Here is a 17,883-nt window from a genome sequence, read left to right on the forward strand (position 1 = left end):
TAATGCTTAAGTAACAAGCAGGAACATTTGACTAACATTAGAAAATAAATTGTATGAACTCTGGTCCAAGGAAAATATATTCTCAAATATCCTGCCCTTCAGCTGGGGTTGGAGCTTGGCTTGCACAGCGCATAGCGATGTAAGTTAGGGAGATTACGCTGATTGAGCTAAGAACAAAAAACTCATTTCAGTTTTTGTTGTTGATGTTCTGAAGGAAAATATGTATGCATGTGATGGCATACAGAGCAGCCAGCTTATTATTCTTTCCGTGAATTGTTTCATTTATACGGGACTCTAATCTGCTTTGGAATTGCAGACTGACATTTCTTGGGAGAAGCAGTTTGCTCGTTATGTATGGAAAGAAGTTCAAGATAAGCTTTCATTAAAAATAGCAAATTGAACAATTTAGGCATCCTGTAGGGCATGATTTAGGGCTAAGAGCTACGAATTTAGTTGGTCAATACAGTGTGTCAGCCTGCAGTGTGTATTTGGAAATAGCATGGACAATCTGTGGGGATTTCAACAGGCTGTTGTTAATGAACTTCGTTGCAGGCAGTAGAAAAAACCTCTGCAGAGTAATGACATACTGATAGCTATTGCTGCTTGCTCAGCTCCTATAGAGTAATCTAAAGCAAAATACAAACCCAGGCATTTTTAAAGGTGGCGTTTGATTTAAATTTGCTGTAAAACGGTACCACACATCTAGTTGAAACATGAGGAGCTGATAAGTACAATTTGGAGATTATGTTTATTTTTCTACAAATTTGTTTTAAGGAATAACTAACCTTCAGGGTTGGTTTTTGTTCTTTTTTCAGAGCATCTGTTATTAATAAATCACTGTGGAGACAATTCTTTGCTAAATAAGGAATAAAATAAAAACTTCTTTTTAAATCAGCAGGAGTTATTTCATGATTTTAGTGACAGCTTTAGTTAGACTTACAGAGATTACAAATAGATGTGCCATGAGTAGCTTTATTGTAAATGATTTAGATAGGTAATCATAGAATCATAGAATCATAGAATGGTTTGGCTTGGAAGAAACCTTAAAGATCATCTCGTTCCAACCCCTGCCATGGGAAGGGACACCTTCCACTAGGAACAGATTGAGGCGACTTCATTGTTTGGGACTTGATGGCTTGGAGATGATAATAATAATAGTAATATAGAGTAAGACTGCTCTAAGCACTGATGATTCCTGGTACTTCTCTAAACATCAACTTGGTCCCACTGTGGGTGTCCAAATGCTTCTCCATTATCAAAGTGGAGATCCCTCGTCCCTCATGACCTGTCAGCCTAAGGGTTACCTTACCCCGGTCCACTTGGTTAGTTTTTGAGTTCTCTTGAGTGGTAGGTTATTATTTTTAACGAGTAACCTCAGTGTTTGTACTCCCAGCTTTTGGAACATGCTTCTTATCAAGTTCAAGCAATATGTTTAATGTCACGGTCAGGCCCCTGAAGGAACGCCCTTTGTGTTTGGAGGGAGCAGCTTTCTGTTCAGATTATCTGAACCATATCAAGAGTAGGATATGGTTTGAGTCAAAATAACTGCAGTTTCAAGGAGTAAAGCAAACAAATACCAAAGAAACTCTATCCAAATCTGAAAACTTGGTTTTTGGTTGACTGTCTGTATGAAGCAGACATTGACACCCTCTCTGTTAGTAATCCACACCTCGGTGTTTGCTGTGCTGGTACAAGTGCTCCATTCTAGCCAAGTCCCTGATATAACATCTTTAAGCATAAATATTTATTGTGGTTGGGGACTACAACCGTATAATATTCAGCTTATCTGTGTGTGTGCCTTTTGCAGGCAGCATCCCTGACTGTGGATTCCTGCTCTGAGGATCAGGAGCCAGGCTACTGCACTGTTAGCAATGTTGCTGTTTCAACTGACTGGTAAATAATTCTTCATTTTATGGGGTTAGTTTGGTTTTTAGATTTTTTTTTAATTAAAATTAAAAGTAAAATTAAAAAGAAATCTCCCTGTACAGCCAGAGAAATTTGAAGTAATGATAAGGCTCCCAAGTGTCATTTTCTTCCATCTTTGCAGAAGCAAATTAAATTTTCTCTGTGTGCTGCTGCTTGCTGGTTAAGGCTATATTTCTGCATGGAGTTTGATCATAACAAAGGCTTTGCTCAGAAATCCTCAGTTCTCGACTCCATCTCTGTCCCCAGGCTGTGGTGGCACTCAAGAAATGTGTGGCCATGGGTAGTCTGTACTGTGGTGTAAAAGGGAGTAAGATCTATTGCCTAATGATTTGGGGTCATGTATTTATTTCTTTTTTTAAACTTCACCTCTCATTTCTTATAGAGTTGTAAGAAACAATATCACATGATTACTGCTGTCTTTAAAAAAATACTGGGAGTAGTTACTTTGTCACTGTTTTCAGTAATTTCCAGGTGTTGTCTTTTACAGTTTTCAGTTTGCAAACACTGGTCAGTAAAAAAACAAACTTTTTTTCTGGTGTTTATTGTAACTAATTACATAGCATTTCTGTTGCATCTTTGGTGATAACAGTAACTTTTATCCCAATCACTTTGGCTAATTTCTTACAATAATCACAATCATATTTTCTGTCACACACGTTTTCCCTGCTAGCAGAGGTGCTATATCTTTGTAAAACAATGAGTCTTTCTTCCAGCTATTTAAATATCATCTACAATATAAATGATAATTGGGTAAAAAGCTTTATTCATTATGATCTCAAGCACACTGTTATTATGTGCTTGAAATAGAAATTTTGACTTGCAATAACTGAATGTGAATTTGGAGTCATATCTGTTTTAACTGTTAGTTCAAGTGCTTTTGATCTCTCTGTGTCCACTTCTAAATGTAAAATAGACATTTTGGAAGAGGAACTTTATTCTCAGACTGTAGCTGATGGTTGCAGTTTATGGGTTGTCATCGCTGTCTTGATGTCTGATACTGATTAGTTATTTTTCCAACTCTTTTATAGGACTCTGGATGTACAACCAAATCGAGTTACTGTTGGTGGCATCAGGTCCATAGAGCCCATCCTTCAAAGGAGAGGACAGGTGGAAAGCCATGATTTTGTGGGCTGTATAATGGAGTTTGCAGTCAACGGACGTCCCCTGGAGCCCAGCCAGGCTCTGGCAGCTCAAGGAATCTTAGATCAGTACGTCTGCTATATGTGGTATCAAATGGACCATGTTTACAATAAAGGAAGCTGTCATGAAAGTCAGATGCTATCCCATTCAGACACTGTCAGAGATTCCTGTAAAAAAAATTACTGTAGAATATATTGTGAAGTGGGAAAAATATAGGAAGAAAGGGAATTTGGATGAAAGGTTCACAAAAGATTACAGAGGCTTCAAAAAAGCAACATCATTACATTTCTATTGCCAATGATTATTAAAGTTGCTTTGCAGGCTGAAATTGAGTAGCCCTGTTCTTGGGTTTCTTTATAAATTCCACCTGGTTTTGACTGTACTCATACTGTTTGCTAACCTTCTAGTCCCTTTTATTTCCTTTTAATCCACAATGTCTGTTCTACCACTTTGCCTCTCAAGTATCACTGAATTTCTCTCATATCCTCAGAGTCATCTTTCATAAATGATGAACTATCTGATTCTATTGTTTTTTCCAGCACAGTGTTTGAAGTCACAGTCGTAGCAATAATGTCAGTCCTCCGTCCAAATTTCCTAGCTCACCCTTCCTCTTTCAACACCCAGGTTTGTGCTGCTCATTGTGAAACAGAGTCTATGGCAGTCTGCGGCATAAAAAGCACCTAAAAGAGGTTCTGCTCTCTGGCATAACAGAAGCAGGAGTTTGGCTGTCAATGAATTCTTTTCTCTTTTGTAAGACTGTTACAACTTGACACTGAAAATTGGGATCTGCTTTGAAACAGGAACTGTCTATGGAGATTCTTGGAATCACAGAATGGTGTGGGTTGGAAGGAACCTTAAAGATCATCTCATTCCAACTCCCCTGTCATAGGCAGGGACACCTTCCACTAGACCAGATTGCTCAAAGCCCCATCCAACATGGCCTTGAACACTTCCAGGGATGGGGGAAAGAGCGATTTTTGCATCTCTGGGGGGAAGAAAAGGAGTACCATTCAAATGCAGGATGCTTCCCAGCATGTTTTCTCTGCTAGTTTATGCGCATATTCTTCAGCATCTACTTCTCTGATTTCTTTCAGGTGTCCCAGACTGGAAGGTGCTTGCACAACCAGCCCCTGCCAACATGGTGGCACCTGTGTCGATCACTGGTCGTGGCAGCAGTGTCACTGCAAGGATGGACTGACAGGAAAACACTGTGAAAAATGTACGGAGGAGGCTTTACTGTCTTCCTCTTAAATGTACACCTAGCTATGGCTTAACCAAATGCCATGGGATAATGAATTTTATAAAATAATGGAAACAAGCAGCATGCTAACCTCTTAAATAATTTTGAAGGAAAAGTCCACAATGGACTATTGTCCTTTCATGAACTAAAAATAGCAACAATTTATATGCATATTTTTTTCTGGTCTGTATATCGCATTTCAAGGTAACTTGCACTCATTTAAAACTACTGGTTCCCAATAATGTATAATTCGTAACTAAAATAAAGGTATCCCATAGGAGGAATTTGTCTGCTATGGGGAGGTAAGAGGGTAAGTGAAAACCCCTTCATGTAAATGTTGTGTTCATATGCTTATGGCCTCTCCAAACTAAAGTCCTTTTAATCAAATCGACCATAGATTATATGCAAGAAAATATTGTAAATGTAAATGAAAACAAGGCATTTACACTCTAGGGTTATTAACTCTCGTAGGAATAGCTCTGTAAATCAATATGAGATCGTCTGGGAGAGCAAAGTGATTTATTTCCGTGTAGTTGTAGTATAATGACTGGGCTTTGTTTTCTTACATGTCCCATTGTTGTTTAGCTGATTTATATGTTTTTATTGTGCCGTTTTACAAAAGAATTCAGCCATAATTTTAGCAGCATTTGGTAGTCAATGCTCTGCCATTTTTTATTCACTTTTTTATGCCATAACAAATAGAAAGTTATTATCTCTGCCCTGAAGAGCTTGGAGTTCAATATATCATGAAACTCTACTTGCAGTAATGGAAACAGTAACATCCCTGGGAAGGAATTGCAGTTCTGAGAGCCAGATTTTTTTTCCCTACTCCCTCACTTGTTCCCTAGCGAGTTTTAATTTACTATTGACTGATAGCAGCAGTAAATTACTCGCACACTCCCACTCTCAAATACACATTCTGGTTGAAGCCAAAGAACAGAGGGGCTGCAATTGCCATTCAGTCCTGCTCTCCCACCTGACCTGCTCTGAACTTGATCTGTTCTCTGAGACAAAATGGTCATTACGAGGCAGGATGGCTAGAGCTGTAATGAGCTGCATACTCAGTACGTCCCTGTCCTTATCCCAGATATCACTGCTGACACCGCCTTATCGCTGGAAGGCAAAGGACGACTCGACTACCACATGAGCCCAAATAAGAAGCGAGACTACGTGATGAGACTGGGAGCTCGAGGCGCCGGTGTGGGACCCCCGAATGTGGAACACTTGGAAGTGAAATTCAGGACAAGAAGCGAGAACGGTGTTTTACTTCACGTCCAAGAAAGCAGCAACTTCACTACTGTGAAGGTAAGATTACAGCTAATGCTGAGTTTGGTTTGATTGGGCTGCCTCATGCAGAGGGATCAAAATCGTGTTTTTCCATTACTTTTGCTGTTTCTTTTAAAAAATATTGGGCCTTTAACTGAACCTCGGCACTGCTCCAGTATCATTCATCTTCTCAACAATTCCCTTGCTATTTGCCAAGGTATCAGAAGATCTTGATGGTTTTCTGTCTAATCAGTTTTGTCTAGACTCCAAATAGTGACCGTTTTAAGGCAGCAAGAATGTTACTCATTGCCATGGTTATTATCATCATTACACTTTACAGAACAAATCATTTCACTATTGGCCTTTTATCATCTGACTTTTTGAGCCTTGAACCCAGGCCCTCCTTAAGCTAGCAAACAATTGCCAAAAAGTTTTCGTTAATTCCTACTAACATGGCTCATGCTTATCAAATTAGGAAGTGAAGGATAACTTGAATTCATGAGGTTACTCATAGACCAGTGTCAATATCAAATTATTTTGAGATACATAGCTGAATTAATGCTTCAAATGCCACACTGTTTTGGTTTGCTTTTTTTTTTTCTATCGAAGAGCTTATTGCTGCACGAGTTACCTTTCTCAAGAGAAAGCAATGGTTCAGTTCCTGGCTATGACTCAGTCCATTTACTCATAACTCTAAATGAGTACAGCAGTGATGTTGGCAAGCCCCTTTATTGGGTTGGTGTAAGCTCCAAGTTTCCTTGACTGCTCTAAGGCTTTCCAAGTTTTTTTTTCCCGGACTTCTAAAGAAATTCATACAGAAATTCACACTTTCTAAGCTGCAGCCCCATGGATATTCTCTACCTGCCTGATCAGAGGTATGGAGCTTTCCTCACACATCGGCTCTGTTTAAGAAGCAAGTCTGCACTACTTCTCTGGCATATGCTTTTACCACATCATTTCATAAGAAGTTTCTGCCTTGGTCATATTAACAGATAAGATCTCATTATTCTGAGTTTTGGAGACAAAAAGCCTTTTTCTCCCTAGTAGCATTTGCTAGGTGAGCATTATTAAAAAAAAAGAGAGTTGCCTTTCCTGTCTGAAAGCACTAGTGCTGTGTTTATGCAAACACTCTGATCATTGTTAATATTGGTGAAGTTATACAAGCAAGCAGAGGGTGTCAAGTCCCAGACCCAGCTGTGCAAGGGCAAAGAGCAGAGGTTTGCCTCGTAACAGATGCAGAAGTTTGAGGAAGGAGAGGTAACATCAGCGTGCCGGTTATTTCCAAAAAAATCCTAGATGATGCTAGTTAGTAAAACTGTAGTAATTTAACTGTGGTTTGTACAGTGTGGCTTCTGCACTGCTGTTTGTACCCCGAGTAGGTATCAAAACAAGTGCTTCCCTCAGTGGTGGCTGAAGACGCCAGTGAAGCCACCCCACATGAAGATCTCCATAACATCTCAGTCCACCTCTGGCACAAAAGTTGACCTTTAGAGGCTTCTGTTTACAGCTCTTGTCAGTCTTCAAAACAGATAATTTTATCACTTGGGTTTTGGGTCTTTTAATACGCTTATTATCCACAGTATGAGCACTCAGAGAAGACCTACCATGTGGTTTTGATATTAAATTGTGCTAGGGAAAAGCTACAAGTTCTGTAGCTGCTTCCATGCCTCCACATTTTTCCTCTTGTAGTTAATTAGTTTTGGTGTAGCTGGGATTGGGGTAAAATCAGAGAAGTGATAATAAATGAGACCCACTGAGACTATGAGCACTTGAGTCACTAAATGATGGATATAAACTCCTCACGAAGAACCCAACAGAGGGCTTTATGATATAAAAGGATCCTTAATGCAAGACAGATACAAACCTTTGCAGGTTACATTAATAATGGTCAAATGCAGGTGGAAAATGCTTCCTCCAAAACCCACAGCAAGGAAGAATGTGGGGGTTTCCTTATTACTGAAGCTCCTTGTCACGTCTTATTTTCCTACAAATACACATTGTAGGTAATTCAATTAGAAATAATGGGATAAATACAGCAGGTTAAAGGTGAAATTGCCTGTCTTGCTTTATATGGAAATCTCATCTGAAATCAGATTAAATTAGCATAAATGGAGTTCTAAAATGAATTGTAAGGGTAGAGAATGTGGATTACAGATTACAGCTAACATACTCATATGTGAGAGTGGTGAGACACTGGCACAGGTTGTCCCAAGAAATTGTGGATGCCCCATTGCTGGAGGTATTCAAGTCCAGGTTGGATGGAGCTCTGAACAACCTGGTCTAGTGGAAGGTGTCCCTGCTTATGGCAGAGGAGATGGAACTGGGTGATCTTTAAGGTCCCTTCCAACCTAAGCCATTCTGTGGTTCTATGCACATATCAAGTTGCAGGAATTAATCAGAACATAACCCTTTTAAGTGATATCTCATTCAGTGAGCTATAGATCTGTAAGGGATAGTGCTCAGTTTTAAGACAAATGAAAAACAATTTGTTCAGTAAATGGGACTTGGAATATTAGTACAGCTGAATCATCCTTGTAGTTAGGAATATGTTTGCTTTAGTGGTTCATTCTTTTCATTATATTTTACTTTTCAGTTGCTCAGCCATTTAAATAAAACCCAGAAATGGGTGTTTCTCAATACTGTCAGCATCAGCATTTGTTTCAAATTTAGAAATATGTTCTGCTTCAAGGAACCAAGAAGAACATTCCTTATTTTTTCCTGCTCTAAGAATTTATAGACCAGTCTTGTCTCTGGAAATTTTCTTTTCCAAATGCCCCTCGTATGTTATTTGTGAGTCTGTTAGCCTTAGTCACATGCAATTTTAAAGAAACAGAAATAAAGAGACATAAATCAGTATGGAAAATATCAGTTGTTGACAGGTAAATAATTCTACAGTTCTTTTCTAAAGTGGAATTAAAAGTTACCATGCTGTGCTCAGTCTTCCCTTAAGCTTGGAGGGTGTTGTCTGATATGGTGTATTTCTTTCTGTTTACATAAAGACCAAAATACAAGGAGGTATTTTTATGGAGCATAAAAGACAAGATAAGACTAATGATCCAGTTACAGGCTGCAGACATAAATATGTGTATATATTCAGCTCAGTTAATCTTTTTATAAATGATTATGGAAAACGGTGTTTAATATTTTACAATAATCTTTGTTGCTGCATTTTGAAATGTAGGATTTCCTTTGGGATGTGTGATAGTTTAACATATGCCACTTGTGTTTGCCAGTAACAAAAGCATCGTCTCTGAGGGCAGCTTTGTCAAAGAGGCCCTCAAAGAATCCATTTTCAAATAATCCAAATTATTGCATTCATAAATGAATACGTGCTAGATGCATTCATTCAGGCTGCTGCCAAGACATGAGCATGGTCTTACAGCTGTATTAAAGCTGGTGTATGAACAAAGTGCTCAGAAGTGTATGAACAAAGTGCTCAGCTTGCATCACTAAAGAAGTGAATCCAGAACATTTAACAGTTTCTGGAAAAGAGAGCAGCATTCTTGGAGCCGGTGTGTCACCTCGCAGTTCTTCCCAGGTGAACATTATTTTTCCTGGAACAAAGGATGCCAGGCTTTGAGAGCTTTCAGCAAACCTGGGGCTTTGCTGGACTGTGTGTGTGCATGTTCTGCACACTCGTGTTACAGGTCACACACTGACAGAGCTGCAGTGAGGAACACAGGGTGGAAAGCAGTGGTTTCATTTAACATGCAGAGCATGGAAGGAAACTTGCAACAAGAGCCACTGTGTATGAGCTTGCACAAGTCTGTACACCCTTAGGACATCAGCTGACATGCCCAAATTTATGCAATATTTGAGAAACTGGCAGGCTCGGATTTTAGGGATTCTTTTTAAGCTCCTATATCTTAAATGCAGAATTTGCACTGATCTCATTTTGGGATTATAATAAGAGGTTTGAAATCCTGCATCTCATGATTCAGTAGAATTGCGAGGCGTCATTCCTAGATGAAAAGCCAAAATGTTCTTTTTTTTTTTCCTAACAGCTCACAAGTTTTAAAGCTGTTTGCTCAAGTAAGCACCATTTGAAAATTTGCCCAAAATAAGGCACTTTGCAGCTTTTCAGGAAGTTTTCTGAAATACAAGTGGTTTTCTGCAAAATACAAATTAGCAGTAAAACCAGATATTAAATGGGATTCTTACTCAAGCCCTGCCATGCCTTATACATTCCTATTGTGTCATAATGAAAACTAGATGCAAGATTTTTGGGAAAGGACAATCTGCTCACTCTGCAAAGCATTTTCCACACTTGCCTTGAAGGAGGAGGAAGAATTATTAGTTTATTGGTTAAAATGTTTTGTCATGTGCATGTCCTATAGCTGGCTTCTCAATAGGTTTTTCTCTTATGATACTAGGCAGGGAATGAGTGTGAAATGTAGATGGGATATTTCTGCAGAGGTTTCTACATGTGATGTATTTAATTCTGGCCAAATATTTAATACTAAATGATTAATGCATTTTTAGTACAAAACAATTCTTTGGAGGAAAATACACCCCAGCTTTCTATTACACCAAAGCCACATGTAGCTGTATTGAATAGGCATCACATTGGTGATGTGTGTATAGGAGTTGTTATGTGATATGATGTTAAAATTATCCATTATGTGTTCTTCTGCTCAGATAAAAGGTGGGAAAGTGCATTACATATCGGATGCTGGAGTTGCTGGGAAGGTGGAGCGGAACATCCCCGAGGTGTACACTGCAGATGGTCAGTGGCACTCGGTCCTCCTTGAGAAGAACGGGTCTGCCACCATCCTGTCAGTCGACAAGACCCACAGCCGAGACATTCTCCATGCCACCCAGGACTTTGGGGGCCTAAATGTCCTTACCATTTCTTTGGGAGGAATTCCATCAAGCCAACCTTTCAAGAGCTCAGTTGCAGGTAATTTTTGTTCCACTTGATTTTTTAATATAGTGCACATAAGCACATTTGAACAAAGAGTCTCCATTTGCTTTAAGGTTACGCAAAGTACTATAATTCCTCATCAGTAATTAGTATACATCCATCCTTTGCCAGAAAAACTGCAAATTGAATGAGTAAGGGTTACAGACTTTGTTCCTTCAATACACACTGCAGACTTGTTGTTTCCAAAAGCAGGCACTCCATCTGCAGGGCTTTTTGGAAATGGGGAGGTGGCTTTGGTTGCTTGTCTGTACATCAGCTGCTATAATTTTGCTATCCTAATGGAGAAAAAAAAGAATCTATTCTTTACCTGGGTCAGAATCTGGAAAACCAAGGCAAATCTTTCATTTAGGCAAAAATGCTAAATGGAAATTTTGTCTCCATAGGGGTTTGGTAAGTACAGTAGGATTTAGCCTGTTATTATTATGACTAAAATATTTTCTGAAACTCCACCTTCCTCCTGCTTTATCCTGTTGTCAAATGAAGAATAGGATTTATTTCTGAGCAACAGAAAACAAGGACAATAAGGAATCACCCTCTGACCAACATCTAGCTGTTAAGAAGTAAATCAGTCTCCCTTAAGAGTTAAAGCAACTGTCTTAAACCCTGGCAAAAGAAGTCAACAACACATATTTGATATCATTCCCCCAGTGCTCAGTAAAGATGGAAGTGATTTTTAGCTGCAAAACATGAGATAGTCCAGACAATGTAGATGTAGATTTCACAGAGTTTTTATATCAAAAAATGTTCCTGGCTTCATGATTTGTGACCAGATAAAGTATTTTTGAGTGGAGCAAATTCACACTTTACACTTGTGTATTGTGAGTTTTTCTGAAATGTGTTATGAAATCATATGGATGCTGAGATGACCTTTATCCTTTTTACATGTATGTTTTATGAGCAGCATGTGCATGGAAAAATCAGAGGCTTGTAGGAAAGCTGGAACAAAGAAAATTGAGGACACTAACTTCTCACCACTGCCCAACACTGTGGCAGACAAATTAGGAATGTCTGGCTTCCATTAAGAACACACAATCCAAAATGTCATATTCATATGATTTGATTTTATTTTAATATTGGATTACATTGTGTACGACATACCAAGGATTTACAAGGAGTGGTATAAAACTCTGCATGAACTCAGAGTCAAAAATATCTGCAGTACCGTTAAAGGCAGACAAAAACATACGTGGGTTACAGTTCCAGGGCTGTGAAGCTGTGTGTCCAATAACATTTTCAAACCTGGGTAGACCTGCTGAATTCCTCATTGCTGTTTATCAAATCACTGCTTCAAGGGATCACCAACTGTGCAGCAGGGTGATCATCGTTTTTGCTTTGGCTCCCGCATGAACCTAAATCTTCAATTCTGAAGATTATAAACCTTTAATATCATCTCATATGACTCTAGTGTGCTATTTCATGACAGAGTAAACCCGTGGAACCCATCTCTGTATACCATTTTGCCACAGGTCCAAGCAGAGATCAGCATAAGGTATCACTGCCTTAAAACCCTTGAAGAAAGAATTAAGTCTGGAGAACACAGAGAATTATGGGATTGGCAAAAGGCTGGATTTTCCTGCGACCTCACATGCAACCACCCCAGAGAGCCTGGGGATAATTCCATCTCCCTGAGGTCTCACAGCACTAAAATTCGTTGTAGAGTAGCACAACAACCGGGGTATGGGAAGTTTGGGAAAAGGTCACTTGAGATTCAGAGACACAAAAGTATCGTCATGAATGTAGGAGACAGTAAGGCAGGAGGTTTAGCTGAAGCATCCAGATAATGTTTGGTGCTAGCACAGCCGAGCCAGCTGCACAGAGATTTCTCTGTGGAGATCATAGGAAGTTTTAGAAATATGGGAAAATTAGGAAACAAAGGCATTTCAGTATATTGAATGAAGTCACTAGAAGGCATATTTGTTCAAATTCAATTTCAAGACATTAAGTACTATTAGACTAGATGTTTTTCTCTGGTAACCATTTGAATTCTTGGCTTGTTTGGTGAACAGTGGAGCCTGTACTGCACTGTTGACAGTGCACATTCAGTCTTCAGGTCCTGACATGACTGTTGCTTTTTCTCCTAGGCTTTGATGGCTGCATTTCCTACATCAAGTATGGCGGGGAGAGCCTTCCCTTCGCTGGCAAGCACAGCCTCGCCACCCTCTCCAAAACAGACCCCTCGGTCAAGATCGGCTGCCGCGGCCCCAATATCTGTGCCAGCAGTCCCTGCTGGGGGGACCTGATGTGCATCAACCGCTGGTACGCCTACCAGTGTGTCCCACCGGGAGCTTGTGCCTCCAGCCCCTGCCAGAACGGAGGCAGCTGCGAGCCTGCAGCACACGCCAGCTTCACCTGCAGCTGCCCTGAGGCATACGCGGGGCGGACATGCGAGACGGTGGTGGCCTGCCTGGGGGTCTCGTGTAGCCCTGGCCACGAGTGCAGAGCGGGGATCAACGGTGGCCACATCTGCCTCCCGTCCCCACACCCCACCGAGCTGTCCCTTCCTCTCTGGGCCGTGCCGGCCATCGTGGGCAGCTGCGCGACGGTCCTGGCACTGCTGGTCCTCAGCCTCATCCTCTGCAACCAGTGCCGAGGAAAGAAGTCAAAAGGGCCGAAAGAGGAGAAGAAAACAAAGCAGAAGAAGAAAAAGGGGAGTGAGAACGTGGCTTTTGATGACCCTGACAACATCCCACCCTACGGTGATGACATGACTGTCAGGAAGCAGCCTGAAGGGAACCCGAAACCCGATATCATCGAAAGAGAAAACCCATATCTCATCTATGATGAAACCGACATCCCGCACGCCACGGAGACGATCCCCAGCGCCCCGCTGGCATCCCCTGAGCCCGAGATTGAGCACTACGACATTGACAATGCCAGCAGTATCGCCCCCTCGGACGCCGACATCATCCAGCACTACAAGCAGTTTCGGAGCCACACGCCCAAGTTCTCCATCCAGAGGCACAGCCCACTGGGCTTTGCACGGCAGTCCCCCATGCCCCTGGGAGCCAGCAGCTTGACCTACCAGCCCGCCTACGGACAGGGCTTGAGGACAACATCTTTAAGCCACTCAGCATGCCCTACTCCCAACCCCCTGTCGCGGCACAGCCCCGCACCCTTCTCCAAATCATCAACGTTCTACAGGCACAGCCCAGCGAGGGAGCTGCACCTCGCCATAAGGGAAGGGAACCCACTGGAGATGCACAACGATGTCTGCCAGCCTGGCATTTTTAACTATGCCACTCGACTGGGGAGGAGAAGTAAGAGTCCACAGACCATGGCGAGCCACAGCTCCCGACCGGGAAGTCGCCTGAAGCAACCCATTGGGCAGATCCCTCTGGAGACTGTTCCTCCGGTGGGGCTGTCCATTGAAGAGGTGGAGAGACTTAACACACCTCGCCCCAGAAACCCCAGCATCTGCAGTGCAGACCACGGCCGGTCCTCTTCAGAGGAGGACTGCAGAAGGCCTCTGTCCCGGACGAGGAACCCAGCTGATGGAATTCCCGCACCCGAGTCCTCCTCCGACAGCGACTCCCATGAGTCCTTCACCTGCTCGGAGATGGAGTATGACAGGGATAAGCCTGTGACGTACACCTCCAGAATGCCCAAGTTATCCCAGGTCAATGAGTCTGATGCAGATGACGAGGACAACTACGGCTCCAGGCTGAAGCCCCGGCGCTACCCCGGCCGCCGCGGCGAGGGGGGGCCCGTGGGGGCACAGGCAGCCGGGGCCGGGGAGAGCTCCCTGCCCGTGAAGCTGGGGCAGCAAGCAGGAAACTTCAACTGGGACAACCTCTTGAACTGGGGCCCAGGCTTTGGGCATTATGTGGATGTTTTCAAAGATTTGGCATCGCTTCCTGAAAAAGCAGCAGCAGCAGCAGCAGCGAGTGAAGACGGCAAAGGTGGTACGATAAAGCCTGTTTCCAAGGAGGGGGAAGCAGAACAATATGTATAGGCTTTATCTCCTGGTATTGCCACAGTGCAAAGCCACAGGGGCTGGTCAAACCATTATATGGTTGTAGAAAAGCCAAGGTCAGCATCTGAACCCCAGGCCAGTTTGGATGGAGGAGACTTTAAAAATAATAACCATTATGCTGCTGAAAGACTTAAAAACATTTTTAATTTAATTATGCTTGGATGAATTTATTTCTCCTGCATGCATTGTATTTGCAAACCAGATATTCGGCATGCAGCCTTTGGAAAGGGTTTCCTGTTTCCCATTGTTTGGTTCGTGATTCTTAAATTAATAATGCTTTGTTCTGAAAATGAACTAATTTTTTTGTTTTAATTGTGAAGGATGTGCATATTGTCTCCAAATACTAACATGTTTTACGATGCAAGAGTATTGAGGATTTAATTTTCCTTAAGAAGTGTGTGGAAGAAAGATGGTGAATGAAGGAATAACAGTAGTAAGGTGTCTCAGAAAATGTAGTTACCATATCCTGCAGTTGCTCACATGTGACTTTATGGATGAAAGCAGCTTGAATAATTGCTGGCAACAGTGCTGTAAGTCTTATTCCATACAAGAGGTGCTAGAAGCAGCTCAAGCCAGTCAGCACTTTAGGAGTTTTTTTCCTTTTCAGTTTGTCTATTTGTTTGTTTCTTTCTTTTTCTTTTTTCTTTTTCCTTTTTTTTTTTGTTTGTTTTGGTTTTTTGACAAAGTTGTGTGAGAGCTTCTGAATCTCTATGAATTTTTGGGGATGCTTACTTAACCCTGGTCCTTTCCTGCCCCTCTCAGTGCTTCCCATGGGAGGGGAGTGATGGGGATTTGTCAGCCCAGCCCAGCACCCTGGCTCGCAGCAGCAAGAGCAAGGGAAAAACCTCTCAATTCCCACATCTCTTGGCCTCTCGTCTCGGCTGTGCTGCTGCTGCAGTCTGTGCTTCTCCCCTGATTCTGGTTTCCCATCTGTACTATGGAAAGGTAGGAACAACACTTACTCCCCTACCTCACAGGGGTGGTGTGAGGACTAATTAGTTTAACTCATCTGAAGTGCTTCGACATTATAAAGCACTGTAATAAGTATTATCATAATTATTATTAAAGCACTGCCTTGCCTTTGTGACCTTGGAGTGGCATTTTCTACATTCTATGATTTTCTGTGATGGAAACTTTGAAGAATTATTTATTGTATAGAAAATTACTGCACTCTAGCATTTTGGAGCAGATATGAGGGAAAACTACTTGTAGATTCATTAATGTAGCTTACCAGTTGCCCCCAGTTCCCTAAAGTTTTAGGTAAAATAGAACCCCACAAAGTCTTTACATCTTCATGCAGATCTGATGAACCTATTGTACTGTGTAAAAACTTCAATTTTTTTTTTTTTTACCTAAGCTGTGTTTTTATATCAATATTTTCCTATGCTGAATAGTTTTCTTACTTTCAGGGAAGGTAAGAAAAATACTTTTTTTACATTTGTTACTTATGTAACATCCATATTTTTCACATTTTGATAAAATTGTAACATACTGTATGCTTTCTACCTGTAAATGCCAATAATAGAATTAAAATATTTATTTAAAATCCTTAGTGTGTGTTATTGGTAACCTTTTGTCTTTTCTCTCTCTCTCTACTTTTCACTCCTTCATCTTCACTTTTGGGGTTTAAGTTAAAAGATTTTTAAGATATATAATCTTTTTATCCAGAAAATAGGCTTTGAGAATCAAGGTGATGATGTAAAATTACACATTTGGGGTTCATTCACAGTGAAGGCAGCACTAGTATCACTGTGGAAATTAAATTACTCTCCCTGCAAAGGGACAGCATGAACCCTGTGTACTTCAGGAAGTCCCACTGAGTCAGTGCGGTTGTTCCTTGCAAAGGGATGGATTTGACCAAGGGTGAGAGGAGCCTTTGGCCCATCCCTCTTCTATTTCATGGCTGATCTCACTATGATTTGGCTTCACCTATCTCAGGAAGATGGAGAACAGTTGGTAACATGAGGTTGTTAAGCCTAAGATAATGTCAAAACGTACCAAATCCACTTTGATATTCCTGGTAACATAATAAAAACTGTATTTCAGTCCATAAGGGTTTATTAGGAGCAACTGATTTTACGTTTTTTAACCAAGATTTCCACCTCTGCTCCAAGCTGAAGCTTTCCCATACATAGATAGTGAGGAGTGTGAGAACAAGAGCTTTCTATAATAAAGCAGCAGTTGAACAATAAATAACTGCATTCTTGTATATTTATAAAAGAGTAAATCATACTTGGACAACTTGTTGGAGAATGCAGAGAGTGAAAAAGTTAAGGCTGCAGGCAAGAGGTGAGTTCTGAGGTTATACTTTGAATTGGTGATATTTTGTGTAAAGAACTTAGAAAAAGTATAAAAATTTATGGGCGTTTTATCTGTTACCCACTTGGTTTAGAGTTTATTTTGGTCAGCTTGTCTCAAAACTGGCAATAAGGAACCAGCTCTTTTTGGCTAAAAGTGCTGCTGACTTCATCTTGCCCCAAAAAAGTGAGAAGATAATGGGCCAAAGTAGCCACGTTGGTATGTAAGTAGTTTCATCTGAAATAACATGAGATCCACAAGTGATTTCAGAGTTTGAGAAGCTGCTGTAATTAAACATCTGTTAAAAAGCTGTATGTTTAGCTTGAATATTATCCTTTAATACAAACTGTACCACATCTAAGCAGTGATTTTAATAACACATGAAAACTTTAACAAATGAAAGCTTTTAAATGTAACGCCAAACACACTGAGAGCTGTGTTATGCCAGTTAAGCACTCTGAAATTATCAAAAACTTTTGCTAAAGGAAAATAATCTGCAATGTTGACTTACACAAAATTTATTTCATAACTTCAACGGAGTTTACAGTTTATCGAGTTGTAGTCCATTTGTCTAAATTTTGACACTTTATGGTAGACAAATGTGTCTTTTACTGGTTTCCTTGTTTCTCTGTTTCTGAAAGCATAGAAATGTTTTTGACACTTAAACATATGATCCATTTCTGCCTTTTTTTTTTATAATTCTTTCATGATGAGGATCAGCAAAGAGTTCCAAGTGAATCATGCGAAGCAAACATCCAAAATTACTAGTTGTGAGGGAGGGAGCTGCATTATTTCCCTGGTTCATCAGCAGAACTACACGTTCCTGTTTCAAGATCTACGACATAAGTCATAAATATGTGGAAAGGAAAATAGTCTGCACTGCTCACTGTTGTGCACAGGAGCCTCCAACCACATCTCATATCAGCAATTTGTCTGTGACCTGTCTTTCAGCTGGTAGATTGCTGAACTGTTGTTGCCATCTCAGATGAAGATGTTTTCTCCTCATGATGTCACTAATAAGATGAAAACAGACATGGAAATGGCAGGTTTACTTGGCATTCTCTTGTTTACCTATGAAAAGGAAAATAGAGGAATACTGTGATTTGCGGTAGAGGA

At 40.9% G+C, this 17,883-nt stretch overlaps 1 protein-coding gene across 1 annotated transcript in view; it reads left to right on the plus strand.

Annotated features, from left to right (window-relative positions):
- Positions 1-16,015, plus strand: part of FAT4 (FAT atypical cadherin 4) — a 131,031-nt gene extending 115,016 nt beyond the window's left edge. The window contains exons 12-17 of the mRNA XM_064651482.1: positions 1,808-1,893; positions 2,955-3,134; positions 4,161-4,285; positions 5,394-5,611; positions 10,211-10,472; positions 12,578-16,015. Of these exons, the coding sequence (XP_064507552.1) occupies positions 1,808-1,893; positions 2,955-3,134; positions 4,161-4,285; positions 5,394-5,611; positions 10,211-10,472; positions 12,578-14,448 (2,742 nt within the window). The 3' untranslated portion in view covers positions 14,449-16,015. The remainder of the gene's footprint in view (positions 1-1,807; positions 1,894-2,954; positions 3,135-4,160; positions 4,286-5,393; positions 5,612-10,210; positions 10,473-12,577) is intronic.
- Positions 16,016-17,883: the final 1,868 nt, after the last annotated feature.

This window comes from Pseudopipra pipra, chromosome 4 (genome assembly GCF_036250125.1).
Source record: "Pseudopipra pipra isolate bDixPip1 chromosome 4, bDixPip1.hap1, whole genome shotgun sequence".
Classification (NCBI taxonomy): Eukaryota; Metazoa; Chordata; class Aves; order Passeriformes; family Pipridae; genus Pseudopipra; species Pseudopipra pipra.